Source organism: Coniophora puteana (assembly GCF_000271625.1).
Source record: "Coniophora puteana RWD-64-598 SS2 unplaced genomic scaffold CONPUscaffold_1, whole genome shotgun sequence".
Taxonomy (NCBI): Eukaryota; Fungi; Basidiomycota; class Agaricomycetes; order Boletales; family Coniophoraceae; genus Coniophora; species Coniophora puteana.
The window spans coordinates 2,969,088-2,996,378 of NW_006913053.1; the positions used below are offsets into that span (position 1 = coordinate 2,969,088).

The 27,291-nt window shown below is 50.8% G+C and overlaps 10 protein-coding genes across 10 annotated transcripts; 7 read left to right on the top strand and 3 right to left on the bottom strand.

The window, feature by feature from the left end:
* Nucleotides 1-212: 212 nt before the first annotated feature.
* CONPUDRAFT_46117 (uncharacterized protein) lies at nt 213-1,341 on the top strand (the record flags this gene model as incomplete). Its single annotated transcript, XM_007764382.1, has 6 exons — nt 213-525; nt 575-675; nt 731-858; nt 909-1,079; nt 1,131-1,235; nt 1,293-1,341. The coding sequence occupies 6 exons, from the start codon at nt 213-215 to the stop codon at nt 1,339-1,341; spliced, it is 867 nt and encodes a 288-aa protein (XP_007762572.1).
* Nucleotides 1,342-1,480: 139 nt separating this feature from the next.
* CONPUDRAFT_86865 (Sec1-like protein) lies at nt 1,481-3,964 on the bottom strand (the record flags this gene model as incomplete). Its single annotated transcript, XM_007765345.1, has 9 exons — nt 1,481-1,900; nt 1,955-2,260; nt 2,310-2,484; nt 2,532-2,826; nt 2,883-3,050; nt 3,105-3,321; nt 3,375-3,588; nt 3,638-3,888; nt 3,941-3,964. 9 exons carry the CDS (start codon nt 3,962-3,964, stop codon nt 1,481-1,483), a joined length of 2,070 nt encoding a protein of 689 aa, XP_007763535.1.
* Nucleotides 3,965-4,379: 415 nt separating this feature from the next.
* CONPUDRAFT_134269 (uncharacterized protein) lies at nt 4,380-5,167 on the top strand. The gene is made up of 3 exons (XM_007765388.1): nt 4,380-4,539; nt 4,599-4,848; nt 4,906-5,167. The coding sequence occupies exon 2, from the start codon at nt 4,609-4,611 to the stop codon at nt 4,816-4,818; it is 210 nt and encodes a 69-aa protein (XP_007763578.1). The 5' UTR covers nt 4,380-4,539; nt 4,599-4,608; the 3' UTR covers nt 4,819-4,848; nt 4,906-5,167.
* Nucleotides 5,168-5,490: 323 nt separating this feature from the next.
* Nucleotides 5,491-10,140, top strand: CONPUDRAFT_115821 (uncharacterized protein). Its single transcript, XM_007765389.1, has 10 exons — nt 5,491-6,042; nt 6,097-6,167; nt 6,221-6,988; nt 7,065-7,266; nt 7,321-8,320; nt 8,371-8,541; nt 8,593-8,916; nt 8,973-9,110; nt 9,166-9,615; nt 9,663-10,140. The coding sequence occupies exons 1-10, from the start codon at nt 5,821-5,823 to the stop codon at nt 9,956-9,958; spliced, it is 3,642 nt and encodes a 1,213-aa protein (XP_007763579.1). The 5' UTR covers nt 5,491-5,820; the 3' UTR covers nt 9,959-10,140.
* A 1,976-nt stretch (nt 10,141-12,116) lies between these two features.
* CONPUDRAFT_79138 (uncharacterized protein) lies at nt 12,117-13,444 on the top strand. Its single transcript, XM_007764627.1, has 2 exons — nt 12,117-13,079; nt 13,145-13,444. The coding sequence occupies exon 1, from the start codon at nt 12,797-12,799 to the stop codon at nt 13,016-13,018; it is 222 nt and encodes a 73-aa protein (XP_007762817.1). The 5' UTR covers nt 12,117-12,796; the 3' UTR covers nt 13,019-13,079; nt 13,145-13,444.
* A 699-nt stretch (nt 13,445-14,143) lies between these two features.
* CONPUDRAFT_79139 (sphingomyelin phosphodiesterase) lies at nt 14,144-19,728 on the top strand. The gene is made up of 25 exons (XM_007764628.1): nt 14,144-14,366; nt 14,430-14,477; nt 14,530-14,853; nt 14,916-15,081; nt 15,137-15,257; nt 15,313-15,447; nt 15,504-15,525; nt 15,578-15,660; nt 15,711-15,764; nt 15,819-15,961; nt 16,028-16,034; nt 16,084-16,187; nt 16,233-16,301; nt 16,353-16,362; nt 16,412-16,443; nt 16,491-16,528; nt 16,582-16,641; nt 16,693-16,761; nt 16,823-16,848; nt 16,910-17,070; nt 17,123-17,151; nt 17,206-19,069; nt 19,117-19,272; nt 19,322-19,397; nt 19,451-19,728. The coding sequence occupies exons 1-22, from the start codon at nt 14,175-14,177 to the stop codon at nt 17,353-17,355; spliced, it is 2,043 nt and encodes a 680-aa protein (XP_007762818.1). The 5' UTR covers nt 14,144-14,174; the 3' UTR covers nt 17,356-19,069; nt 19,117-19,272; nt 19,322-19,397; nt 19,451-19,728.
* On the top strand, nt 19,680-21,657 carry CONPUDRAFT_161566 (uncharacterized protein). The gene is made up of 6 exons (XM_007765390.1): nt 19,680-19,891; nt 19,953-19,984; nt 20,045-20,102; nt 20,154-20,486; nt 20,539-20,583; nt 20,642-21,657. The coding sequence occupies exons 1-6, from the start codon at nt 19,852-19,854 to the stop codon at nt 21,463-21,465; spliced, it is 1,332 nt and encodes a 443-aa protein (XP_007763580.1). The 5' UTR covers nt 19,680-19,851; the 3' UTR covers nt 21,466-21,657.
* A 93-nt stretch (nt 21,658-21,750) lies between these two features.
* Nucleotides 21,751-23,339, top strand: CONPUDRAFT_95993 (uncharacterized protein). Its single transcript, XM_007765391.1, has 2 exons — nt 21,751-22,048; nt 22,123-23,339. Exons 1-2 carry the CDS (start codon nt 21,815-21,817, stop codon nt 23,233-23,235), a joined length of 1,347 nt encoding a protein of 448 aa, XP_007763581.1. The 5' UTR covers nt 21,751-21,814; the 3' UTR covers nt 23,236-23,339.
* A 72-nt stretch (nt 23,340-23,411) lies between these two features.
* On the bottom strand, nt 23,412-25,071 carry CONPUDRAFT_148984 (FAD/NAD(P)-binding domain-containing protein; the record flags this gene model as incomplete). The annotated part of the gene is made up of 6 exons (XM_007765392.1): nt 23,412-23,645; nt 23,696-24,049; nt 24,106-24,141; nt 24,685-24,815; nt 24,864-24,900; nt 24,958-25,071. The coding sequence occupies 6 exons, from the start codon at nt 25,069-25,071 to the stop codon at nt 23,412-23,414; spliced, it is 906 nt and encodes a 301-aa protein (XP_007763582.1).
* Nucleotides 25,072-25,512: 441 nt separating this feature from the next.
* Nucleotides 25,513-27,189, bottom strand: CONPUDRAFT_46841 (FAD/NAD(P)-binding domain-containing protein; the record flags this gene model as incomplete). The annotated part of the gene is made up of 7 exons (XM_007764428.1): nt 25,513-25,752; nt 25,816-26,166; nt 26,219-26,254; nt 26,310-26,656; nt 26,793-26,927; nt 26,984-27,020; nt 27,076-27,189. 7 exons carry the CDS (start codon nt 27,187-27,189, stop codon nt 25,513-25,515), a joined length of 1,260 nt encoding a protein of 419 aa, XP_007762618.1.
* Nucleotides 27,190-27,291: the final 102 nt, after the last annotated feature.

The following is a 27,291-nucleotide window of genomic DNA, read 5'->3' on the forward strand; positions in this document are numbered from 1 at the left end:
CCCAATTCTCTATTGCTTGACCATGATTCTCCTCGGTGGACTACGCCCAGCACTTCGTTGCAATGCCCTTCAGAGCGTTGTTCGCTCCAAGTCCGCCCAGTTCTCCACCTTCCAGCCTCGCGTCGGGCAGTCAGTACTCCGGAATGTTTTGAAGAGCCGCCCATCAGTCTTTGCTTCTTCACTTGCGCGAGCGTCACGACAAATAACGACCGATGCTCAGACCGTCGTGCGTCCTTCTGCACAGGAAGGCTGGAAGCGTCTCGCGATTACTGCGGTCAGGAGTCTCTCATCCTAATGGATCGAGTGTAGTTACTCATGCAAGCTTGCAGGGCGCGGTCGCTGGGACCATCGTGATCGCAGAGGGTTTCTTGAACAGAGACACACGCGATTCTCTCTCAGCGGGAGAACAGTCCTACCTCCATGACAGCTTCATGTACACTGGAGGTGGACTCGCGCTGACGGCAGCCGCTGCTCGTGGTCTCTTCAAGTCAGGCTATGCTGTCAGAATTATGTCGGCTAACCCATGTGAGTGCCACAATCTCTCGGTCGAGTTGCTATCTAACTGCAATGAAAGGGCTGGTTCTTGGGGTCAGCTTAGTGGGAAGCATCGGCTCTATGATGGGTGTCTACTACACGCCTCCAGACAAACCGGTGCAGAAGCACCTTGCTTGGCTCGTAAGCTCGTTTTGCCTGTTTCGATTCTACATGTCATCTCAGTTCACATCATCAGGCCTTCAACGCTTTTCAGGCAGCAACTTTGAGCCCCCTATTTTTCCTCAGTCCTGCAATCCTTTCACGCGCTGCTCTTTACACATGCGGTGTTGTCGGATCTCTATCCTATGTCGGGGCTACGGCGACGTAAGTCGCTTTGAATCTCTCTTGCCTGTTTCTCCTAATCATCTCTTCAGAAATGACAAGTATTTGTACATGGGAGGGCCCCTTCTCGCTGGTGTTACCGTCGTTGCGTTGAGTTCTCTGGCCCCAATGGCGCTGCCTCTGGGAATGCGTGGGCTGGCTGTTTCTGAAGCGATTTCGCTTTACGGTGGACTGGCTGTTTTCGGTGGATTCGTTCTATATGAGTCAGTCACCATCATTATCCTGGTACTTCGTATTGCTCATTATTTTTACAGCACACAAAAGATTCTACATCACGCGCGAATGGCCGAGACTGGTGTTATTCCTCGTGATCCTATGAAGGAATCCATCTCTCTTGAACTGGATATGATCAATATTTTGTATGATTCCTCTACCTAATATGTGTTAACGCAGTACTGACACTCCTTGCTTTATAGCATTCGTCTCGTTCAGATTTTGGCCATGCGCTCGAATAACAAGAAGTAGCGCTCGATGGCGGGTTTTGTAGCCTCTCATAACACTCTCCACTCAGCGTTCGCAGTTTGGTTGTCCATCAAAGAGTAGCTAATAAGAAATCACTATTGTATTGGTACTGACATCGTTGAAACGATCACATATTGTTGGCCTATGAACTTCCTTGCCCGAGCTCTTCGAGAATCTGCAAGAAGCCTTCCGGGTCGACAATCTCTGTCCCACCGTAAGCGACACGCTTCCCAGTCTTGCCTGCCCATTCCTCCAAGTTCCCATACTCAACGTAACCTGCTCCACCCACCATGAAAACCATTGCGTCCGAGAACGCCATGCGTTTGCCCCGGCCTGCTCCTGCTGCCCCGCCAAAGTTACTCGCGCCTCCACCCTGTCGGGGGGCCCGAGGGTCCAAGAATAAGTAATCGTCTGTTTCTTGCAGAGATTGGTTAGATGCGGCAGCAGGGTCCATAAGTGCTTCGGTCAGTCTCGTAACAGGGAGTGACTTGTTAGCGGGGAGGAAGTTCTTGACACCTGAGATTAGGTTGTCCAGACCACCTTCTTTCAGCCTGTCCGTAAGCTGCGATACGAGGCGTGAGCTACAGCGAAAGTCCTCGAGTTACGGAAAACCTACTTTGCTTCCAAAGGCTGAGAAACCTCTGAACAGCTCTCCTTGCCCGCCAACGGGAGTTGACGTGCCACCGACGGTAGCAGCAACGGACATGCGCGAGATTTCCCTCGTACGTCGCACGTACTCAAACGCAGCCACGTTCGCGCCCGCGGTCTTAAGTTCCTTCTCAAGCTCGGCGATGTCATCTTTGGAAATGGCGTTATCCGGAGATGACAAGAAGAACACCAACACGAGACGAAGCTTATCCTCAGCAGTCAGATTCCCATCAGGCCGAGGGGCACGGAGCATCTCGAGAATAGAGGCGGTGGTCTGCAAAGCTCGAGATCAAAGAAGGACGTTCGAGGAAGGATATTATTACCTGTCGTGAGATGGCTTCTTCTGTACTGAACAACTCGTCCAGACCTCGCTTCTTTATCTGTTCAAGCAATGCGGTGGCGATGTTCATGTGAGTGTCGAGTGTTGCTTTCCGTGCCGTCAACTCTGGCAGCTGAGTGATAGCTGTCTTCAAGTGAGCAGCATTCGAGGACATGTCTCTGTTACCAGGTCAGGTAGATCCCGGGCAGTAAGAAACTCTACATACAGCTGCGATATGTCGTTCACGTCGCTGACACCAGTCGAACGCGTAATCTCTGCCGCATCCTGCTTGTACTTGTTCAGCTCCGTGTCAATATCTTCTGCGACCTGTGGGAAGGGATTTGCTGCGTTGCGAGCCCAGAAGAAGTCTTTGGAGTCGAGGTCATAGGAGCGCTTCTGTGGCTGAGTAACAACAACGCGGTTCAGCTTGATTTCCAAGCAGTCAGACACCAGAGCTTGGTATGTCCAACCATGGGACACCATGGATACCAGATCGATATTCCGGTCGAGTACGAGTAGTACTACAGAAATCGACAATTGTGAGTAAGAGCAAGGGATGGGAAGATGGTCAACTTACACGGTCTTTGCAGATTAGAGAGTCCAGACGTGTCTTGGGCAAACAAAGATGGAGTCGCGCCGTGTGATCTCGAAGCCGACAGCAGGGCATCACGTATCTTCACTTCGACCTTCTTGGCCACCATCTCGGCAGCATTGCCTCGAGGGGCCCGTATGATAGGTATGTGACCTACCCAATCCATTGAGAATTGAGACAATTAAACTTGAAGGAGGTTTGTCATACCCATAGTGACTATGGCACTGAATAGACCATTCGCAACGCGATCAATTTCGGCCTCGATGGCAGCCTCTGGTGAGGATGGAGAATTAAGGATATGATACGAGGTAGGAGGCGCAAGCGGTGGACCAGCTTGAGGCGCAAGCGAGGGTTGTGGCAAGGGTGAGCAAAGGGAGAAGAGCGAAGAGGATGGCGAGATAAAGGACAGGTATTGGTCGAGCACCTAGGAGGAGCCACATCAGTGCACAGTGGCTTGTGTACCGTGAGCGACCATACCTGTTCAACCAGTTCTCCAGTACCATCCTTTGCAGACGACGCAGCAAGCTCCTCCAAGAGTGCACGGGACAGGGGTTCGACAAAGTTGAGGTGATAGGACTCATACAGGCCCTTCTCCAAATCCTCCGCTATGCGCCGCACGTTCGCCAAGGTGGGCGCCACGAAATATATTGCGGGCACATCGGTAAGGGGTGGGCGTAATGAGTGAAGCTGCCTTCATATTCAGTTAGAAAACGCGTACAGTGCATGGTGTATGAGCTTACACGTGAAGGGTGACTCCGGCATCTCGTAGATCTTGAACGCGCAGCACAGTCGCAAGCACGTCCTTGGTCTGCTGGTCAAGCACAAGTACCTTCCACACGAGTGGGCCAGATGTGGAATTCTGTGGCTTTGGCGTAGGAGTAGATCTCCCCGAGGACGGTGCTGACATTGACTGGTCTACTGAAGCATTGAGGTTGAGCATAGTGAGAAGCGCAGCAGTCTGCGCTTCCTGCAACGTTGTGGGTGCGATAGCCTACATGCGAGTTAAGGCACGTAACTCATGTTGATGAGCAAGGCATACGTACATGTTTGAGGGCATTGCTCGCCATGAGTGTTATCCGGTCCTTAGGCTCGTCCGTTTCTCGACCCAAGGACAGAAACACGTCGTTAGTCCACTGCGTCCCAATTAGGCAGGTGACCGAACGCCGTACTTAGTGGCGATGCTGTCAGTTTCCACAGCACAGGATTAGATCCACCAGGACCTCGATCTATTTCTCTCGAGAACCACACGCGTTGGTTGTCTTCAGCGACCCCTCTCGTTTTCTTCACCATGATCAAACTAATATCACCAAACACAGCGTCGATCAGCCCACGCATCCTTCTTAACCATTGACAGTCTCATAGGTATTGTCGACCTATCTTTGGAGCTTTGAGAAAGCGCCCACGGACGCACTTGCAGTCCTTGAAACGTAAGTAAGTTACGTTGCTACCATTTCTGACATTTGGTAACGCCGCCGTGAAGCCACGGTTTGCAACCATCAGTCCCGAACCAGGCTCTTCTCCGCGCGATACTTAAGACAAAGAGTGCCCTTGGCCATTTCTCCGCCGTCCTCCTCCTGCACTGGCCACACGCGGTTACAAGCGCCCCCTCATCCGTCACGATAATCCTCTCGCATTCATACTAGTAAGTGCATCTCCTATGTTGTGCAAATTATCAGCGAGTATCTAACGAAGATTCTCTAGGTCATCAGTTATGGGTAACTTTCACAGCAGACGCTGCAATGACGAAGCCGGTTATCGTGGAAAGCGCTGGTTCGGCTCGAAGCCAGCCATCCAACTACCACCCGACGAGCCTTTCGCCCCTCTTATAGAAGATGTGGCACCATGGGTTAATGGCCATAAAGTATTCGTAATGGATGAAGATGGCGAAGGCGCGTTTGTCGAACGTCACAGTCTAAGCTGAGCTAGCCACTGTGTTCATTCGGTTTACTAGGTGAGTGATCTATCAAAAGTACTATTGATCAGGCCCCTCTTGCTCAAGCCGATTCAGCGGTATTTGCCCATGAACAGTTTGACTGTGCTATCGCTAAGTTATGATGGGAGTAGCTTATCGGACACTCCCTTTCACCTTCACTCGTATTTATTATCACGATCGCTCCGAATATTTAAATGGTCCATTGTTTCAGCAGTTGAGCCGAGTCAACCTGCTCAGCGACGTAATCATGGACCAAGTTAGGATGTCCCTTAAAACGTGCTTAGTGTGTTCATTGGAAGAGCACAGAAGGTGCACAAATTAATGCAATACATGTGGCAAGAAGCAGGAAGATCGCAAGTTGGAAGTAAGGTTTGAGAATGTGCATCAAGTTACATCATTGGAGTCTCAAGCTTATCTTGTCCACTTTGAATGTATGACATGCCTCCGTCCCTTCATTTCTTTCGCCGAAGACCACAACCAAACGCCTGTCGCAGACTCATACAAGCCGCACTAGAACCAGACTAGGACTAGGGGGATCTACACCGGAAGCAAAGCGCGTAGCCAACCCCACGCGAGACGCGATCGGACAGGTTCATATAGGCCCCGATTTAGCAAGGTGGTTGAACTCGGTTGGAGGGCAACTCGAGTCTCGATACCAACACCGAGGTCAAGGCTCGGCCTCAAGGCAGCTTGCAGCCTTTACGACCCAACACTTTTTATACGCCATTCTCATTCTTTGTCCCGATACGAACCACGACGCCTTCCATAGGGCTTTCATGAACACTCACGTCTCTTTAAACCAATAACAACGCTGAACTAGGTCATAAGCCATTGGGCGTCAATCCGTTGTGTCCACCTCTCGGTATCAACTCTAAACCGGAGACCGCGCCCGCAGACGCTCAATTCAGAACCGATATACCTTCTTCTCCCGCCTCTGCAGAATACCACGCCAGCCTCAGGTTGCTACCGTCGCTCTCTACTTCACACTTCATGGCTACCACACTGTCGCACTCCGCACACAAATCTCGCTTCAATATATCTACTCATCTTGCTCAATCTCTTGTCGCACCTATCTTTCATCATGAATACTCCTTGAACGTAAGAGATGCCACTCAAGTAAACCCTGTCTGTATTGGAAGTGGACTTGATGCCGGCTCTTATGGTATTATCGCTACCATAGTAGCTCCTGGCATTGTGGGCTTAGCCATATGGGTGAGTCTAATTTTGATATCGAATTGGCGTTATACAGTAACATCTATGTCATAGATAACCTTTGCAATAGTTAGACCCCGATACCGCCAGGTGTATGCCCTGCGAGAGTGGTTTGTTCCACAAGAGTTCGTCCCCACTGCTCTAAGCATCTTTTCAGTCTGCCTTATGTGCCTGATAGCGTTCGTCCCAACCGATTGGAATCTAATGCAGGAGCTTTCCTGACTCCGAATACGCCTATGCGTCCTTCTATCCAAGAGGATGTGTCAAATGCAGGCCAATCTATGGCGGAGGACGCCCAGCTCTTTCCTTCAGACGAAGAACTAAGTCAGCGCACCTTGTGGACCAGCTTTCTCGTCGTCCTTTCTTGGAGTCTTGCCGGCCTTGCCGGAGCAATACCACTTTACACTGTTAACATACCCTGTCTTGCTCAGTCAAATGGTCCGGCTCTCTACACTGGTGTCTTCTCCGTCCTGCAGGACCTTAGTCTTCTCCGGCTGTTACGATCTATAGACAATTTACAGCTTGCTTCTCAATCATATCTTGCGCTAGCTCATCTAAATCCAGCAGAGTCAATGTCTATCCCTCATACCCGTATCATCGTGCTTGCTTGTCTCGCTGTCGTGGCAACTATGCTCCCCGCCCTCTATCTGACGCTGAAAGAGTTCAGGGTCATTGTTGCTCTTCGAAAGCGGTGGCTAGACATTCGTTGTGGAGGGAGAGACATGGGCTGGCTTAGCGCCGACAACGCTCCTGGGCTTGCAGGAATGGGCGAGCAGAGTCTGAAAGAATATCTCGTCAAGTTAGGCCTGCGCTCAGTAGGTAGACCAAATAGGCGAAACGGCAGACATGCGTCAAGTCTCAGTCACTCACACTGGAACAGTTCTCAGAGCTCGAGTTCAGCTGATGGTGTGGTTGAAGTGGATGTGCAGGGCTTGTTTTCAATTTGGTACGAAAGTCACCTTGGGCCTGTGTCAACGGATAGATCATATAATTGACCAACATGTCATTGGCTTCTTCCTCAGCGATACCCAGAATCTAGCGGTCCTCATCGAGCAACGGGATGAAATCCTGGAAAATCTGGAAGTGGCTGAGACAAAGTACATCTCCTCATTTAGGCTGTCTACGCCCGACCCTTCGATTGCCGACCTGGAGGTCCGTATTCCCCCTCCTACAAAATCCAACAAGCCATATATTAGCCACCCTCTTCCCCTTGGTGGTACCAACGTTAGTTTCATTTGTACTTCTCGCTTTTATATAACTGAACATGCACCTTTGCAGCGCACCAGACGTTCGCGCAAGACTAACCCAGCACATGCAACGTCTTCGTTCGCCCCCACTGCCTTCGTGGCCCCCTCGCAGTATTACAAGATACGAGGGATGCGCAGCATCACCTCACTGGGGAATACACCCAATGACAGTGGCCACCTCAGTTTCTCGGATTCGTTCCAGCAACGCATCGTTGGGAGCCGTTTTCAGGAAGTCAACCGCGACTCGGTTGATTATGACAGATTACCTTTAGGAAGTCAACTCATCCTCGAGAAATCCGGAGAGCTAGGTCCAGTGCCTGATCCTCGGTTTTATGGTCCAAACCATCCTACGGAACCATCTGGGTCTGAAACATTAGTCGAAGGTTCTACGCACCGTCCCTACACCGAAACTAGCCAAGGAGGAGGAGCTACTGCTCCACGTATTCCGACCGTCATGGAAGGAGAGGAGGGCTGGACTGACCTGATGCGAGACGTAGACCTTGACGGATTTATGGGAAGAGATACGGTAAGGCTAGTCGAGACTCCAGATCAGCTCCCTCCTGCGCGACCACGTCCACCGAGGATTGTCAACACCCCATCCACTGACCGACGCGAGACTTTCCCACTCCGGAATAAAGCAGAAACCAATGCAGTAGCCGAGGTTGTTCCTCCCCCTCATCTTCGTTTGCAACCTCGCCAACCCTTCGTGCGGCCTGCTTCTGGTCTTGACTACGACGACTTGGGATCGGTGTATGCGGAGATCAACCAGTGGCGCTCCAAGCTTAAATCGATCAACAGCGAAATCGTAGACGCTCAGCACGACTGCTACACCGACATCGCTGAAGGCACGCACGTCAAAGGCTGGATCCTCATAGGTCGTGGGCTGAAGCATATCCATGGAGTGGAACTCATTGAAGGGCGTGCACGCGAAGATATCCGCTGGGATGTTCTTCAGACTGGCACTCATATACTAGACTCAGTCGGACTTGGGATAGTCATCTTCTCAACGACGATGTACCTTCTTCTTGCCAGTAAGTGCGCCTGCATGCTCGTGTTCAGTAAACTGAGTCCTTCTCTGAAGTTACCGCCGTGACGGGATTGTCATTAAGCACGGCCCCCAACTTTGCTCACTACCTTGAATTTTTGCAACCTTTGTCCAACCGCAACGACTTGGCATCAGGAATCGCTACGATGCTTGCGTCAGCGATTGCAGCCACATTGTTTGCTGTGCTGGTCTTTCTTGTCGTCAGACGTAAGTGGCCTTTGCACTTGAAACACAGGGCATTACTCATATGTGTTCAAGGTGTGGCCTTCTGGTCACCTCATGTTTCGATCAGTGCCGTTCAGCTTCTTTCTCTCAAGATCATTTATTACCTATTTTTCTTGGTTGTCGCTGGCGTGATTGTGATAGGCGGCGCTGTTTTGTACAGCATTGAAGCTATTTCCCAGCATCGAGGTGTGACAAAGTCTCTTGCTGATGGATCCATATACATGGCGATGTTCGCGCTTGCATATATCCTTACAGCATCATTCACTATACCCGGGCTTCTATTGCTGCGGCCCGTACGCCTGTGGAAGGTTCTCCGTGCTGAGAAGACCGCTATCACACCGCGTCAACGATTCCGAGGTGCGTGAAATAAACGTGTAGGATGAAGCGTGTTGACTAATTCCACTCTTTCTTAGCGGTATATCCTGGGTCATCTGACACTGCCAACGGCCTTGGAGCCTGCGTTTTGGCCATCATCTTTGCTTCGGCATTCTCACTTATCTTTCCTCTCATTGGGCCTTCTGTTGTTTTATTATTGTTTTTGACCCTTGTGGGTACGTAAAAGTGACTGATTCCTGCATCAGTGGGTTACAACTGATGTACCATCAGCTCACCGCTTTCTTATCGGTTATGTTTATTGTCGAACGCTTCCATCAACTGGAGGCCTCGCGCACATTTGGCTCCTCAAAAGGCTGGCAACGTTGTGCACGTTGCAGCCGCTCTTGCTCGGACTTATCCTTCTTACAAGGCATTTTTGGCTTGAAGGAGGCATCTTGGTGGGCATCGCACTCATTGCGGCGATTCTTGTCGAGACCTATTGTACACGGGCAACATCTCAACCACGTTCATTGAACCCCAATACCTGCGATGCTCTCCAAACCCTTTCACATGCCTCAAAGCAGTGCCCCGATAGCGCCACGGAGGATGAAACAAGCGGGTTGGGAAGTCCCAGCCGCGGCTATAGAGCAAGAGGTTCCATGGCATCCGTGCTGGAGATGATGTCACTTACCCTGGCCGTTGTACCATCGGAATCGCGGCAGCGTGGCATTCTTCCGCTTCGTAGGTCATCCTTCTCAGCGATCAGTTCGCAAGCTGACTATGCATAGAAACGGAGACCTTGGATGACCTGACGGCGACAGAGAGAGCAGCCCGGACACATCCTGATGCGCCGCCTCATCTCCCACCGCTGTCTTTCGCCGTTCATTCTGAAGAGACGGCCGGGGTACTTTACGCGCCCGAGCTCATCGCACCGTGCCCTGTGATCTGGTTACCACATGACTCTGCGGGGGTGGCAAGGTCAGAAGCGGATGATTTAGAGAAGTATCACGACCTTCGCGTGACCCTTGACGTACAAGCAAGCCAGGATGTGCTTCCAAGCCGAAATATTTCAAGGGCTCAGTAGTCATGGGTGACCTATATTGCATCATTTGTTGTGGTCGTGTGTACTTGCAACTTCATAACATGAAATGCTTCCCGAATCCTGGGCCTGATGCTCGGCTTATCGATCATGATCACCCTGTATGGTCCCCATTTTTTGTGGCTTTCATGGCAAACCATGTATGATGGATAGATAAGATATATACTGTGCCGAAGGCGTATGCTCCAATTTGTGGGAAGATAATTGCTCACGTTGGACGTTGTGGGGACCGGGAAGGGAATGTCAACGTCAAGGAAGCAAATAGAGTGTGGGGAGCCAATGAAATTATGGGCGCTTGTTGTTATGCAAGCTGCTATGTGCGTCACGAGACTGTGGAGAAAATCCAATTTACTGGCGTTGCTGCTATAAACTGCCGTATACGTAAGAGGGTCACTAAACTACGTATCCCCAAGAAAGCATCGTTGTTGGTCCAGCGCGATTCGGGCCGGCCACCCATTAGAGGAGTAACAGCCACTGCCGAGCGGCTGGCGCGAGAAGTTACGTCCTTCGTGGCATAAAACAGTTAGTGTCGGAAAGCCGATTCCGAAGGGATGCTCCAAGGTACGCACACACTGCCATATGTGCAGCGGCAGCAGCGCTGGGTGAATGTCCTGTAGTAGTTTGCTTGTTGTAACTGTTTTCACGCTGGGTTGGGCGTAAATAAGCCCGAACGTGATGATCTTGGATATACTGTACCTACACGACCGTAGGTTCAAGGGATTATAGCGTGACATGAAATCAAGATAAGTTCCGACGAGGCTGAAGTTCAAATGTCCGGCGAACGCGTGATTTTGAACTAGGGTCACAGTTTGGTGACATCATCAAGGCGTTACTGTTGAGGACAACGAAGGTGAAGAGGGTGTTTTATTGAAAGGAGAAGCAGGCAATGCGGACACAGCTTGTACAACGACTGTAAATTGCTTGTCCGTTGGGCTTATATACAGGCGTCTCAAGCCCTTGCCAGACCGGTATGACCGACTCACTGAAGCCTGCCAGTGAAGAGCTCGACATCCCATCTCCAGTCGACTGTGGTTGTTCCAGTAAGGTTCTCAAAAATCTGAAACTCAGTGCTACATCAGAATATAATTTAAGAGGCTTAGTATTTGTCGTCACGCGGGGAGGTTCATTATCTTTTGTGATGGGTGACGAACCAGGTCTTAAGTAGTATTATCTCGAGAAATTTACAGAGCCGAGCGTAAATGTTGTAAAAGGATTCCCTCCTCGGCATTTCCCGAGGAACCCGGCCGAATATAGTTCGAAGATGGATAATTCTTGAAGTCCGTCGTGTCAATAGCTGCTCCCGCGAGTATGTCCCCTCCGCGTGTATGGTCTTCAAATCAGTTTAAATATTTACTCTATATACAACTAGCTATCTGTATTATAAAACAGCTTCAGTGCATGAAGTGCGCAGCTGAGTGCACGAAGGTTTGTGACGCGTGCGCTTGGTGTGCGCGTCGCCGCCGCTCGTTAACCGAGCTCCTTTTGGACAAGGCGCGCGCAGCGCTCGAAAAAAAAATTAGCAGACCTTCTTACCTTTTCGAGCCTCGCTTGTACACCCCGAGGCTCGCTTTTACAGCGCCAAGTGTAAATTTCTCGACGATAAGTTACTGATGCACTTATCCCCCGCCAAAAGAGCACTTTACAACTGCTTATTTGAACCCTTGGCGCCTTGGCATTTACAACGGCAGCCTCGGCACTTACACAGTACCTCGCTGGCCCAAGACGTGTCCCGACGCGTGCGAGATGCGCCTCCCGCCCTCCCGGAGTCCCTCCGACCACCCTGCCCCGCTGCCTCCCTCCGCGCCACCCGGGTTCCCCTCCCGGGATTCCCTCGGCGTGGGAAGTCACGTGACATTTGTATTAGCCAAGCTGTAAATTTCTCGAGATAAGTTCATTTTATAGGTCAAGCGTGAGGCGTGACGAACCTACGGTCGTGTAGGTACAGTAATCTTATTATTAAATTCCCGATCGCAATTCGTTGTGACGCCATGTGCCGCCGAGGTGCAACGAGCTCTGACAGAAGCTAATCGTCACAATGCTTTACAGCAATATTTAGCAAGTTTATGAGTTGTTGTGCGAAGCTACGAGGCCCCAGGGATGATTGTGCCCGAAGCAGGCGTCGTGTGGGTGACAGCAGGTGACGGTTGAACCAAGTATATAGAGGTCCGAATGACTGCTCGGTGCCGCGCAGGACAAGGCAGGACATGAGCTGTACAGCAACACGACAGGATCGGCTCCTGTAAGCAGAGTGAACGCTCAGTTGGGAGATGAAGTTTTGGGGTGGAAGCAGGTGGAAGCCCTGTCTTGACAACGTTGTGAGTTTGTGTACGGGTCTTCCTTCCTGAGCCAAATATGGTCGGCCGCAAGAGCAAGCCGCGCTGGTGTGGATAGCGCCGAGCAGCCTCTCCCTGTCGCATTCTTGTAAATCGCCTGTGTGGGTATCGATATGCATGCATACAGTCGGCGAACATGGCCAGCGGGAATGTTAATGAGATTTGGGGATGATTGATGGACATTTGGTATTTTTTTGCGAGCGGCATGCAGTGGTGCCGAAGGGATGTCTTTCGGCGTATCGCCTGTGTGGAGCGTGTTCCACTAATTGGCGGGTCCAGTGATCCGGAGGAGCTTGCCTTGGCCAAAGCCGTCTTCCGTTGGTATATATTCCCCGTTTTTGTTTTCGTCTTCGTCTCGTCTTCCTCCCTGCCACCGAACCTCACCAAACGCTCGAAATACCCTCTCCCTTTTACCGTCTGCCGTCTGCTGGCTGGATAATTACCTCAATTCTCCCCCCTACCTCCCTCCCTCATGCTTCAGTCACCTATCATGTCTAGCCCGGACCCATCATCCAACTCCGTCATCGCCTCCTCCGTTCAATCAGACAAGGACCCATTCGTCCTATACTCGCAAGCACTTCACACCTATACCCTCAGGTTATGGACGGAGTCAAGGAGACTAGCAGAGGAGAAGGCGAGAGAGAAACAACGGAGACGGGAGGAGCAAGCCCGGGCTCAACAAGGCGACGGCAAGCCTTACAACTCACAGTGAACGCACCGCCGCCACACTCCCTGGCGCCGCTCCCGCCGTGCCATCAATTCCCTTTCCGCTGGTCCGTGCCGATATAGGTTGCCTTTCCGAGACATGGTCATGTTCGCTCACACCACATTCACGTAGAGCAGGCTAGCAGCATTAGCAGCATCACCACCTCGTTCATACGATCTACACGAATCTCTCCATCCACCCATACGAAGTTGCAAACCGCCAGCTCGGTTGTATTATCATCGATACCCTTAATCGGCAGCAGGTGATGCACGCAGCATAACATTTCAACCCATACCCACCTTCGTCGATTGTCTGCAAGCTATTCGTAATAGCTATCGTTGTCATTTAGAGCATTATACATACATAACTTATCCGCGCGCAGCCTTGGTTTGCCATCGGTCATCGATCATCAACATAACAACTCCCTTCTGTCACACCCTCCTCACCTGCTATATGTAATGTACATGTTAATCCGTGATATGTGGTCAATGATCCTTGCACTTGTCGTCCTGGAAAATAACTGTTCCTCGTCGATGAGCTGATAAAACCTGGCTGCGAAGGGCACCGCGTATACAGGGCTCAAATTATGTTTGTGTTAATTTTCAAGGATGTCTGGATATGCAAACTCCAGTCATCTAAGATAGCACTGGAAACAGTTCGCCCATCAATACTCAATCCTGGTCAGACCCACGGATACAGGCCGTGTCCCCCTCAAGCACGCGGTTACGGGGTTAGGCGCATCGAGTAGTAGGCCTTGTCACCCATTGTTTCACTCGCCCGTGCGCCGGGCTCAGGCTGCCCAAGCCCCAATGTACCAGACCATAGGACAGAAGGCTGGTAGATGACTTCCACCAGCTTCCACCGGCAACGTGCGATGTATTTTTGCCTTTTGTTCACGCTTTCAGGGTCTGAATTAGCTTTTCATTCACTGTTTACTCAGACCTCCGTGCGATAGCATGATTCCTGTGAACTGAAAGTCCAGTGAGAACCTCGCACGTGCGTCTTCGCGATCTTCTGACCATAAATTGCTGCAATTTAAGAACGGGTATGCATGTTCCTCCCCAAGAACTCTGACGCCCGCGGTGATAGATAAAAGCATGATGTCAATGACTTCCAAGCTTGACTCGTCACCCCGCACTTATCTCACACAATTGCAAAAGCCATGATGTGGCATTTGCTGGGCGTTGCTCTCGTCGCGGCCGGCACATGCTCTGCCTCAGGGGCTGATATCCGCATAGTATCGTCAACGTACACGGCAGCGGGAGCTTTCCCCACATCTGCATATGCATCCTACTACAACTCTCCCACTGGAACATCGGCGCAGGTACAGCCAGTCATCTCCGATCCCGTTACGGTAGGTCGGCATCGGACATTAACGAGTCGGAAGGGGTTCCTTACAGTTGACTGAATCACTCAGCATAAAGTGTTCCCCCTGGTTTTGACTGATCCGGACGACTTTCCAAAGGTTGTGCCTTTAATTCCCTCGGCATTTGCCATGTGCGCTCAAAATGTCATAGAATGACACATGGGATCCCCACACATTTCCTCCGAAGGTTTCTAGCACGACGTTGCTTGAACAAGCAATCGAGCAAATCAAGGCTATAGCAGAGAACCCTGTATTTGGGAATAACACATGCACTCAATGTCAAGCAGGGATGGAGGTGGCCAAGTTTTTGGCGCTTGCTGCTCCGGAGCAGGGGCCAAACCTTGCCGTGACGCTCTGTCAATATTTTGGCTACGACACAGACGCAGATTGCCAACAACAATACGATTGGACTGCTTATGGCCCTATCTTGACGCAAGTAGCTTCATACGGCAACCTTGGAGGCTATGATGGGCAGGTACGTCTACATCGTTCGCAAGTTTTAACCTTTCAAGTAAATGTCAACGCATTATTGTATAGTTACTTTGCTGGTCGTTTCTAAGCCTGTGTCCCATGCCTCCGACATCGCCACTCAATCTGACAGGCTATTTCGCGAAACCAAAGCCAAACCCGCTGCCGACTCCGAAGCAGCCCAGCGGCGAGCTGCTTAAGGTACTCCACGTGTCGGATATTCACCTCGACCCGCGTATGGTGCCTGATCGACACGGTGTTTGGTGTATTTATTAACTCTAGGCCCACAGGTTACGCCACAGGCTCTGAGGCCAATTGTTCAGACTACCTATGCTGTCGCACAAATGTCAATAACAGCGAAAGTCCTCAGACTCCTCTCCTTCCTGCGTCTCGATTTGGAGCATATAAATGGTATTTTCTCAAAGTTTTAGAAGCGTTGGTGTGAGCTAAGTTGGCACGGGTTTAGCGACACCCCATACTCGCTGCTGTTATCAGCCATGGAGGCGATACCACCTCTTACAGGAACAGTAGAGGAAGGCTTCAATTTCACTTTGTTCACAGGAGACATCACTCCTCACGACACTGAAAACCAGTACTCTAGGTAAGACACATACGTTGTCAGTGGTGGGTGTTCATGTCCTTACCGAGTCCATGTAGAGCATTTGTGGAATATGTTGAGGCAAGCACCCTTACTTGTTCACAGACAATCTGGTTAACAACGTGGCTTTTAGGTCGTGATCTACGACATTCTCAAGAAGTACTTTGGTCCAGCACCTATTTACGCCACACTTGGGAATCACGACATATATGATCAGTGTGTACATGTCTTACAGTCCTCGCTCGTTCACTCAAACATCGCACAAGGTTCCAGACGGCTCCTTACTCTATGGGCGGTGATTTAGCTACGCAGTACAACTGGTAATTCTGTGGCGACACACTATATGCTCAGGCGCGCGACTCATTGAATTGTAGGCTTTACGACCATATCTCCAAAATGTGGGAACACGAAGGGTGGCTTTCGGGATTTCCAATCGAGTTCGCTCGCACTCACTATGCGGCATACGCCGTTAAACGCGTAGATGGCCTAAAAATTATCTCACTTAACACGAACTTATGTAAGTGCATCGGTCCTGCTCGCAAACCACATCACCAACTGTGCTCACGATAACAATATCGATTAGGGTACACGTAAGTCGCGTGACAGTGCTCGCATTGGCTAAATAACGCCAGAGCTTAGTGCCAACTACTTTGCGTACATTAACGCTACAAATCCCGACGTATTCGGTCTTCTGCGGTTCTTGGCAGACGAGTTACAAGCGTCGGAAGACGCGCAGGAGAGAGGTATGTTTAGAAGAGTGGCCCAAACTTGAAGCTGATCGGGTAAAGTCTGGATCATTGGACACGTCCTCAGCGGTTGGGATGGAACACAAACTCTCAATAATCCCAGTAACCTATGTAAGTCTACTGTACGTCTATTCATTCAAATATTGACCGATCTATCTGCAGTCTATCAGATGTAAGAGTGAATACACCACTTAATATTATTCCAAGCTGATCTTTTCCAGTGTTGACCGTTACTCGCCACATGTCATCGCGAGTGCGTGACCCGTTGGGTGGAGTGCTCTCTGACTGACCTTTGATCAGACATTTTCTACGGCCATACCCACGAGGACCAATTATCCGTAAGTCATCATCAATAAAACATCCCAAAGCGTTCGAATTTGTGACGTCTCAGATTTTCTACGCAAACAATGGAACGAACATGAGCGCCGAAACGGCGCAAACTGTTTCTTGGGTAGGGATTCGCTGTGTTTAAAATATACACCGGTCTAATGAATTGAATCAGATCGGTCCTTCCCTGACCCCTCTCACCAACCTGAATTCCGGCTTCCGTGTCTATGAAGTCGATTCAGTAGTAAGTTAATGTGTATACTTTTAAAAATATGAAGCCTGACGCCACCTTTAATTTTTTGTAGACATTCGATGTTGTGGATGCTTACACGTGAGCTGTCCTAGTATTAGTACGAATCTCGTCTAGCGTGCCTTCTAACCGATGATACAAGATGGGCGAGTAAGGTCAATGAGTTCCCGAGCCTTGACGACCAGCTTGAATATGGGCCGTCGTACTTCTACGAGTACAGTGCTCGCGATGCATACGGAGGCAACATACCGTGGCCAGAGAACGCTCCTCTGAACGCTACGTGGTGGCACCTTGTGACTGAACGTGAGTTCTTGTCTCCCACGAGCTCAATGGATACTCAGGTAGCATTCATCAGAAATGGAGACAAATTCATCGCTGGTCGAAGTAAGTTGCACATAGGTCGGATATAACGAACCCTTTCTGACCACGATTTTGTAGCTCTTCAACACTTATCAAAGTAAGAGCTCGGCTGCGGCGACTGACTGTACGGAAGAGTGCATCCCGGCTAGAATTTGTTACATGCGGAGCGGGTCTGCCAGTTTGGCATACCAGAACTGTCCGGCAAACTTTGGTTCGACGCAGGGTTAGAAAGTGCACAGCAAGGTGCACAGATGTTCATAGGTCCAGAAAGCAGGATAGATTTGACCTGTTAAATATGATGTACTTTAGATTTACTTGTCATCTTTGATGAAACTGGTTGGAATGCGAGTTGCGTATTGTTACAGATGCATGCTAGACTGATAACCAATACATCTACACTTATTACCGTCGGCGACCTCCACCTCCACTGCCTAGAACTACAAGCCTCGTGTTCTTCTTCTTCCTATTATTATTCCCTCCTCCTGACCCTCGTTGCTCTAGCTCGTGCCACGCGGCGTCGATATCCCACTCGTCAGCCAGTTCTGGAGTCGCCCGGTGGGAAGGGTTTGATCGGCCTGTCGACGCGGAGTGCAGTGTGGAAGCAAAGCTACGGTCGCCCCAGGCACCAGATACTGGGGGCGGCGCAGGCAGCTCCGAGTGATCCTCCGTCTCGACCTCTGTGGTGAAGGTTTCAAGTTGCTGGGGAAATGATATGGCAGGTTGCGACCACGATGAAGACCACGACGACGCATTCATCCGATCTCGTTCCTTCTCCTCAGCCCGGGCTCGCGCTCGATCGTCCCTGCGCCCTTTCTCTTTCCTCCGTGTCTTCCTCAGCTTGAGTGCATTCTCGAAGTTCTTAAGCCCTTCTGCGCCGACTACACCCTCTAGGTCCGCCTCAATGAACGCTACATTAGCACCCTCGGGCATGTGTGCGATGTATTTGCACCGTTTGCGCAGATCATCGTTGACTGTGCTCTCCACCGCCATCTCAACCTTGATGGTTATTTCGTTGGGGAATGATGCGTAGCTATTAAAGTGAGAGAAGAGAATCTTGATGTCTAGGGGATGTAGGAAGAGGGGAAGACCTGACCCAGCTTGATAGTAATAGTATGTTTGCGTGGTCGGGGGAGGAGGATTCACGTTTCTACGCTGTCGTGAGTTCCGTCCGCTTGAAGGGGAAGCAGCGGGAACAACAGATAGAGACGCCTGAGAGGTGGTCGCAGATGTGCCCGAGGATACATTGACTCCTCCACTGCGCTGTGTTGCCAGGAATGCGTCTGGGGCACCGCCAAGGGCCGACTCTTGTTCGGCCATAGCTTGCCGCCTCCGAGTCTCAAGGGTGAATCGGCGCTCAATCTCAGTTTGCTCACGAGTGGCTTTGTCAATAGCTTCCCGTAACGGAGCGGTGTCCAGAGCAGACGCCTTCGCGATCTGTAGCCGTAGCTTTGCGTCGGCAGAATCGACGAACGAGACACTGAGTTCATCACGCATGCTTGCCATCATACGTCGCTCGACAGCAAGGGCATCTAGATCACTGCTGAGATCAGCAACGAGGTAGTCTGGGGTAGCAAGCATGAACTTGGCGAAATGATAAACATCTGGTAGGAAGTGGAAAGGGGCCTGGTGTGGCGGAATCAAGTCCGATGGCCACGTCTGAGACCGCGGGAGAGACAGAGTCGTGATTTGTGGTCGTTGCATGAGGCGCATACGCATAAGAGAGCCAACCTTGGGTACAGCAGGATCGTTGGAGTCGAACGTTGCCGAGGAGGATGTGCCAGCCACAGGTGGTCCTTGGTCCTCCTCATTGATGGAAGGTCCATCGTACCATTTGACAGACTTGAGCTGCCTCTCATTGACAGAATCAAAACAGATCGGACACCGGGCCCACTTGAGATCGTTAGAGAGACTAAGATAGTGAAGGATGCAGGGGAAACAGAAGACCTGTAGTCAAGGTCAGCAGAGGACATAGGACAGAACGAGTTTCGGACATGACCACATTTCGTCATACGGGGGGCAGTAGGTGACGAGAGACAAATCGGGCATGTCGTAATCCCCTCCTCGGAGGCTTGCTCACTGCCGGAAGCAGCCAGGACCGAGGAACGAGGTATCAAGACTTGAAGGATATCGTGCCATTGAAAGTAGCTGGTAAATGCGGTTTAGAGTATGCAAGCGGGTACGCCGATGCACTCACATATCAGGATCTGCAAAGTGGACGGTGTAGTCTCCTATGGGGTTCAGCACGAAGCGATATTGTGCATTAACGAAGCCTGAGGTGAGGTGAGTAAGCGAGGATAAGAAAGTTGGAGGGGTTGGTGCTCACGCTCTTTATTCCAGACTGCATGACTTCCTGTCTTCCTGCTACGTCGAGGTAGGCTAGTAGGAGGTTGTTGCCTTGGCGGAAGCGTGAAGTTGAGCAGGTGGTTCAGAGACTGGGAAGAAACCGTCTTCGCGGGCCTCCTCGGATGAGAATGGTCTGCAGGCGCGTTCGTGTGAGGAGCCATTCACGAATCCGTGTCGCTCAGACGACTCTGCTTTGATGAGGAAATGAAGTGGACTGGGGGTCGATGGCTTACTCCTCCCCTGGCAATGGGAAGGTCGACGACCACCAGACGGTTTCGACATCACGCATGACTCCATTAGTATCGTTACAACTTCCGGAACCGGTAACCGGTAGCCGCGCCCCTCCTCCACACGCACGTTCTTCTCACAACCAAACCACCAATGGCCAAAGGAAAGAGCGCGAATCCAGCAGACGCGTTTAGTAAGCTTTCATGCCCCAGACTCTTGCCTTTATACCCCCTCACACCGGTCCGCACCTGTAGGGAAAGCTCAGAGGAAGAAGGAATTGAAGAAGGCAAGCACGCCCTTTGACGCAGTCAAATCCATATCCCTGACAATGTCCTGAATGCAGTAGAACAAGACAGAGAGAGCAAAAACTCGCGACTTTGCACTGGTTAAGAAGGATACCAAGGGTAATGCCTCTCACACTGTCCATCCCCTGTCGATGGCTAACTCGTCTATAGAACTCGAAGATGACATCTCTAAACTTGAGCAGTCCTCTAATTCGTCTGCCGCCGACAAGGCTCGCTTATCCGAGCTCAAGTCTGAGCTTGATAAAATCATGAAGAAGAAGGAAGAATACGTCAAAGAGCACCCTGAACAGCGGAGACTTGTCTATAAAACTCGCCGGGACGAGAAATCAGAAGCTGACAAGGAGGCCCCCACGCCCCAGAAGGCGGCGAGGAATGTGTTCAACAAACGTGGATTACCTAGGCATCCCGAGCGAAGTATCTACTACGACCCAGTCATGAATCCCTTCGGTGTCCCCCCGCCCGGTATGCCATACGTTGAGAAAGGTGTGTCCTCCTTCATGGGCTCTTATTTGTCCGATCATCTCATCCTTCAAAGACCTTCCTCCAGGTACCTCTAAAAGTGACAATGAGAGCGATGAAGGTGATTCAGTTGCGGTTGCTTCCTTTTGCTCAATCTCATGACTCCGGGACGGGTTCAGATGAAGACATTGTGATGCCTGAAGGCCCTCCTCCTGGCGGCGCTGCGGAAGAGGATAGCGATGATGATATTCCCATGCCTGAAGGACCCCCGCCCGGTGCTGCTAGTGGCGATATCTTGTCTCCTTATCCTGTTCCACTTTATGCTCGCTCAGGAAAAGGATCAGTAGCTCCTCCTCCGCTTCCTCCCCTGCCCATGATCAACGGCGGGGTTCCATTCCCTCCACCTCCCCCACCTCCTGGGTTTGGCGCTCAGCAACCTCCTTTCATTGGTTACCCACCAGGTCCCCCAGGTGCTGCTTTCTATCCTCCACCTTCTACTCTCATGCAGCCACCACTTCCGCCGCCACCGCCAGGTTTCTTCCCTCGGCGAGCCCAAAATATGTCCGCGCATCAGGATCCGTTGTCCTCGGTGCCCCATCAGACTTACCAGTCGCGTCAACAACACCGGACGCTACCCTCTCATCACTCGCTCCCTGCTAATCCCATGGCACCATCTCCTTCTGCCACAGTGGCCGCAGCAACGGTGTCTGCTGAACCAGAGCTCAGGGATTTCAAGAAGGAAGCAACTGCGTTTGTGCCAGCTTCCTTGAAGAGGAAAAAGGTGGGACAAACGGGTCCAAAAGTTAATGCGGCACCGTCCTTGGGTATTACAGATGTGTCCGACGTCACCCCTGCTGCTCCTAGGCCTGACTTAGTGGGGACGCTTCGAACTCAGCTCGGTGCTGTGCCAGCATTGAAGGGCCCAAACAAAGGACAGTCGGGAACAGATCGGGGCAAAGAGGATTACCAGAAGTTTGTCGAAGAAATGGGTGATATCTTGTGATAATTCGTGCAATAACTCGCTCCTGCAACGTACCAGTAGGTAGTGGGCTAGTCTGGGCTAGTATACAACACTATTGGACAATACATAGAGTCTTGTTGACAGTGCGGCAAGGCTGTTTAGGTGCCGCTGAGTTGTCAGATAGTTGTCAGATATTGTTATGCTGCTCCACCGAGCCGATCAGCCCGATTTCCCCCTATTTCCCCGCAGTGTGGGATCCCGGCCGCAATGACCGCATACATACATAAAGTTGCGAGGACGGAGACGGTCGGAACGAACAGTGAACTGGTCTTCACCTACCCCAGAGCTCCCCGCAGACTTGAGTGAACTATCACATTGACCGACTGGTTTTATGACGACGGAAATAGTCTTACTCAATCCAAGACCACTCGCTTGTTCCTCGGGTCGTCTTCTTCTCCTTCCCCTTCTTCCCGAACGCCCTCACTTGAAGCCCTTGCCCTCCGAAGTCTGGTCAAAAATATTCATTGAAGCAATCGAGCTGACCTCAGAACGACCTAATTCTGGGTCCAAGGAACATTTCACCCCGGCTGCTTTGGCGATTAGTCGAGTATGCAAGTCCTTCAAGGCAAGTCTTCGGTTTTCTTGGGCATTCTTCCGTCCTCCGAGTATCTGCAACTGATACAATCCCCTGCACTCCAGGAGATTGCTGTGCCTGTGTTATATTCTCACGTGCGAATAAACAAGCCCCATACGTTGGGCAAGCTCACCACCGTCTTACGCGACGCTGAGCAGAAGTGGGATTCTATCAGGCGCATACCCTACTCTGCTCCCGGACGTTGGGTGCAAACCGTGGATTTGTCTGCCTTGTCCCCTCTGATTCAACCTGCCGACGCGTTTACCATCGACTCGCTGTTGACTACTTTGTTCCCTCTTCTGCCGTTCTTATCGGCTCTCTCACTCTGTCCTCAACTGCCCTTGAGCCGACGTGCTCTTGCCTCTCTGGCGAATAGAGAGGATAACAGTCGTGTAAGGGTGCTAGAAGGAATCTGCTATGATGCTTCGTACAGCTCAGAAATATCCGCAGATCGCGATCCCATTGTGCAGCTATTGTCAACTTGTCCAGGGCTCGAGACTTTAGAGCTCAGCGGGCGGGGGTTCGATCCCATCGAGCTTGACTTGCTCATATACCATTCTGAGGACTTCTCACCTCCAACTCTCTCCGCTCCATTGAATCTTCCTGCTCTCCAGAATCTCACACTGCTATCAATTCCATTTTGCTCCACTCTACTCGCTCTACTGTTGTCGCCTTTGCCATCACTTCGAAGATTAACTATAACCCCGTATGACGATGTTCCTTATCCTGCTTCGCTAGTGACAGCGTTCCTGGAAGCGCATGGTCAAAACCTATCCTCACTATTGCTGTATACCCCAAAAGTATGGCCCACCCGCCTCCACCCCTCCCCAAACACCATATTGCATACCTCTCCAAGATTAAGACACCTCTCTTTGGAATACCCATTACCTACCCTCGACTTACCATCGGGCGATGTGCATACCTCTAAACAACAACTTCCGCTCGAGATTCTTTCTATACCCCGACCTAACGCTGAGTTCTGGAGGCGGTTTGAGAGGCTACTCCCACATTTCCCCGCTCTCAAAGCTGTGAGAGCGAGAGACGTTCGCTGGCTTAGGAGCGGTATGACTTCGCGTGCCCAGGAGGCTGGTGTTCAGGGCGAAATGCGGGAGTGGAGGCGACGTCTAGCGCCCAAGGGTGTCAAGCTACTCGACGGGGATTGGAATGAGATGCACTGAGGATACATGTTCGTAATTCGCATTGATCATGGCTAATATTGTCTTCCATCCCGCTATTTGATTTATTTACCGACATGATCTAAACCACCCTACTCATCTGCAACAATGTGTACTATAGGCCTGCTTTTCCATACCTTTGCATACCAATCATTCGCTTGGCACGAGGTTGGTGTAATTTAAGTACCAGACTGCCATATGCCGTTGTTCTCCAGGTCACGCCGGGCAGCATTGATATCTGCTCGAAGATCATGATCAAACACCCAGCCGAAAAGTTTGCCCAAAGGAGAATGAAATTTCTCTGCTACAGAATCCTCGCGCCAACTATCGTATAATTCACCAGTGGCGGCACTTGATTTGAGGACGTCGTTTGCACGAGGTCGTCTATACCGGTCGTATACTTCGAACACGTCCTAGGATAACGTATGAGGAGAAACTTCACAAAGGGAAGGCAATGACTGACCTGCAAATTCTGGGTATTTGTGCGGAGATCAACCAGCAGCTCGCAAATGAAGTGTGCATCCTCGAACCCCTGGCCAACTCCAGCCCCGAGGTGAGGGGACGATGCGTGCGCAGCATCGCCGACGAGGGCAACATTTTCGCGAGTGTAGTGCGTCAGTGTCGGTCGAAGTTCGTGGATTGCCCATTTCTTGGGGTTGTCATCGAGCAAAGAGATGATTGCCTGAGTATCTGGACCGCAGTCCTCGAACCGTTCGACGACCTCTTGCTTGTCAACGGCTGTGACCCACTTTTCCAAGGGTAGTTCCTTGCTGTCTGCGTGCTCGGAGCGATCACTACAGAAAAGAACGACGTTTACCTTCAGAAACAAATCATCAGCCAAAAGGTGCTTAACTGCAAGAAAAACTCCCTTACCATTTGGCCGTTCTTCAAGGGAAATATGATCATGTGCTGGAGCATATGCGAGGTTAGTATTATGCCAGTCTGTTACAATATTTATCTCAGCACCCTATTTTTTCCCATGAAGTTGGTAGGCTTTGAAAGGAGGTCTGTCTTTAAGTTGGCCCGCTTGATAGAATCGCCCGAGATCAGAGCCCTATATGCGACCGTGTTTGTGAACACGGGTCGACTGCTCGTCCCGTTCACAAATGATCGCACATTGCTCCTGATGCCGTCTGCCCCAAGGACGACATCAGCTTCAAACGTTGTGCCATCTTGGAAGTGTAAGGTCGAAACTGGGTGCTCCGATTTTCTTGACTGTGATATAGAAGCCAAACGCTTATTAAAATGCGTACGTGTCGAATCAAGGAGGCCGACGACAGCACTGAGAAATTCAGCTCTGCAGTACTCTACGCATTAGGTCACCAAAGAAGGGCTGTCTTGCGTTCTAAGGCTCACCGGTGGATCGCCATCCCCATGTCAAGTTTACCTGGACGAGACAAGTACTAAACTCGATATGCATATGTTCCCAGTCACACATAGAAAAGTACGCACGTCGAAGATAAACTCATGACCAGGAAGATCTGAGATAAACTGGAAGGTTCCCATGTCATGGTAGTCCTCAGCCTCAGAATGCAGAGTCTTTGAGATACCGAGGCCCTCCAAAGCACGTAAACCATTTGGGCCTGTGCCGATTGTTATTACGGCTACACGTAGCACATACTATCGCTCACCTATTGCCACCCCTGCTCCTAGTTCTCCGAATTTGGACTTTGTGGTATCATTCAGCACGGGACCCTGGCAGTAATAAAAAGGCAGCGAACGTACCGCAGCCTCGAATAGATTGACATCTAGACCTGCCTTCATGAGCCTCACAGCGCACGCTACGCCTACCATCCCTCCACCGACGATAGCGATACGCAAGTCTTTGCGGGACGACATCGATGGGGTATAGAACAGAGTGGCTGCGAGAAGTTACCACCAGGGGATCGGTCTAACTAAGCTGCCTGAGCATCCGTTTTCGATAGAGTAGATACCGATGCACGGGCTCCGTCTACGAGCCTCTCACGCGAATCGATCATGGCAGGTGGACTAATGCCTCGGGTTACAGTAGATGAATGACGCAAGGCGCTTACTCCTGTTTGATCAGTCACAGGTCGTTCAGCTTGCCTAATTGGCTTGGTAAGAGCCCGGAGGAATGAGCTATCTTTGAACGTTCATGCGCGCCTAAAACAAAGAAAGACTCACCGTGAGTTAAGATAATGTCGCTGAAGCGGTGAAGTCCCCAATCGCGGCGACGCTGATATCAGAAAGAGAATCCAATTCATTGTCGCGTGTCGCAAATGATGAAGTGACAAACATGGTAAACATACTGACGATCCATCACATTCTTGCAGTTACCGGCCAAACCCCTTTGTTTTCGAGACTTTGTTGCGCAGACGCGATATCCTCCCGAAGGTCATGGTACCAAACCCATCCCCACAGGTCATGAAGCCGTGGTTCCAGTTCATGTACAGGGGCACCCTCTCTCCAAATCTCGTACAAATCACCAGCCGCAGCACTGGCCCTTAGAACTTTGTTAGCTCGGGGACGCCTGATCTCGTCGTATGCTTTGAAAACATCCTACATAAAACATATCAATCAGTAGGCATTGTTTTTACGTTGATCAACGAACAAGGTACCAACCGGCACGTTGGAAAGGTTGGTACGAGGGTCAGTCAGAAGTTCACAAATTGCAAGTGCGTCTTCGAAGCCTTGCCCTACACCAGACCCCAAATGTGGACACATGCCATGTGCGGCGTCTCCGACCAGAGCGATATTGTCACGAACGTAAGTCGACAACGTAGGTTCCAGAGCATGGATGGACCATTTCTTGGGATCTTGGACCAACGAGATGATCTTTTGGACGTCAGATCCGCTACCTTGAAAGGCATCGACAATCTCTTGCTTCTCAACAGGGACAACCCATTGCCGAAGCGGGACTTCAATAGATCCAGCAGGCCTCGAACGATCAGTGCAGAAGATGACGACGTTGACCTACAACGGGAGTCAATTGCCTATATGGCCGTGAAGGTGCTAATGTACTTACTATCGTCCCGTTGTCAATTGGAAAGATTATCATGTGCTAGCGTTATTTAGTTAGCCTTGATAGTGGTATGCGTGCGACGTATTGGAATTACCCTATTATCGCCCAGCATATTCGTAGGCTTTCTGGTGAACAGATTAGTCTTGAGATTAGCCTCTCGTATGGCTTCGCTCGGAATAAGCGCGCGATAAGCTACTGTGTTCGTCCAAGCAGGTCGAGTTAAGTGCCCGGCGATTACAGCCCTAGTAGTGCTCCGAATCCCATCGGCCCCAAGGACAGCATCCACTTCGAAAGTTGATCCGTCGAGGAAATGGAGCGTCGATGTTGTATGTCCTAACTTTAGTGACTGAGATATAGACTTCAGTCGCCTATTGAAATGTACTCGTTCCGCATCAAGGAGACTGGTGACTGCTTCAAGAAAGACAGGTCTACGACATTCAGCTGTTTATACAGTACAAGATATGGAATTTCAAACCACTCGCCGAAGAATGGCCATTCCAATATCAATATTGCCCGGGCTGGTTGGTTGCTAGCATTCTCAATAGTATAACATAAGTTGGGGGCATCGAGACAACACTTACGTCGTATATCATCTCGTGGCCTTCCCGTTCTGAAACAAACTGGAAAGGTTCCATGTTGGGTTCCTCTCCAATTCTCGCCAGCATAGCGTCATAAAGGCCCAAGCCCTTGAGGGCACGCAAAGCATTTGGTCCTAGTCCCTCGATGAGCAGCTTGACAGATAAACGCGACAAGACGCAGAGTACTCACCGAAACCCACGCCAGCACCAAGTTCACCGAACCTCGACTGCGAATAGATGAATATCCCAGCCGCACCTGGGCTAAGCATGTAGAGTACACACCGCGGCTTCAAAGAGGTCAACTTTCAGGCCCGCACGTTGCAGCTTCACTGCGCAAGCAACGCCAACCATACCTCCGCCAACAACAGCTATGCGGAGATCCTTCCGGGAAGTCATGAGTGCCGAGTGATTTAAGACGAGCCAAAAAAGTCTAGTCTTTGAGCTTCCCGTCGAATCGTTTAAGAGCGAGCACAGTGTCTATGTACCATCAAATCCGTA

What these genes read in the sequence shown, in the direction of transcription:
- CONPUDRAFT_95993 (XM_007765391.1), top strand. Translation starts at nt 21,815, where the DNA reads ATGACGACGGAAATAGTCTTACTCAATCCAAGACCACTCGCTTGTTCC. An exon ending in GAGTATGCAAGTCCTTCAAG is followed by an intron (nt 22,049 to 22,122) that starts GCAAGTCTTCGG and finishes CCTGCACTCCAG; the next exon opens with GAGATTGCTGTGCCTGTGTT.
- CONPUDRAFT_115821 (XM_007765389.1), top strand. Translation starts at nt 5,821, where the DNA reads ATGGCTACCACACTGTCGCACTCCGCACACAAATCTCGCTTCAATATA. An exon ending in TTCCCCTTGGTGGTACCAAC is followed by an intron (nt 7,267 to 7,320) that starts GTTAGTTTCATT and finishes GCACCTTTGCAG; the next exon opens with CGCACCAGACGTTCGCGCAA. An exon ending in ATTGTTTTTGACCCTTGTGG is followed by an intron (nt 9,111 to 9,165) that starts GTACGTAAAAGT and finishes ATGTACCATCAG; the next exon opens with CTCACCGCTTTCTTATCGGT.
- CONPUDRAFT_79139 (XM_007764628.1), top strand. Translation starts at nt 14,175, where the DNA reads ATGATGTGGCATTTGCTGGGCGTTGCTCTCGTCGCGGCCGGCACATGC. An exon ending in TCTATGAAGTCGATTCAGTA is followed by an intron (nt 16,762 to 16,822) that starts GTAAGTTAATGT and finishes AATTTTTTGTAG; the next exon opens with ACATTCGATGTTGTGGATGC. An exon ending in GTGGCACCTTGTGACTGAAC is followed by an intron (nt 17,071 to 17,122) that starts GTGAGTTCTTGT and finishes AGCATTCATCAG; the next exon opens with AAATGGAGACAAATTCATCG.
- CONPUDRAFT_134269 (XM_007765388.1), top strand. Translation starts at nt 4,609, where the DNA reads ATGGGTAACTTTCACAGCAGACGCTGCAATGACGAAGCCGGTTATCGT.
- CONPUDRAFT_79138 (XM_007764627.1), top strand. Translation starts at nt 12,797, where the DNA reads ATGTCTAGCCCGGACCCATCATCCAACTCCGTCATCGCCTCCTCCGTT.
- CONPUDRAFT_161566 (XM_007765390.1), top strand. Translation starts at nt 19,852, where the DNA reads ATGGCCAAAGGAAAGAGCGCGAATCCAGCAGACGCGTTTA. An exon ending in TATGCCATACGTTGAGAAAG is followed by an intron (nt 20,487 to 20,538) that starts GTGTGTCCTCCT and finishes CATCCTTCAAAG; the next exon opens with ACCTTCCTCCAGGTACCTCT. An exon ending in TGACAATGAGAGCGATGAAG is followed by an intron (nt 20,584 to 20,641) that starts GTGATTCAGTTG and finishes GGACGGGTTCAG; the next exon opens with ATGAAGACATTGTGATGCCT.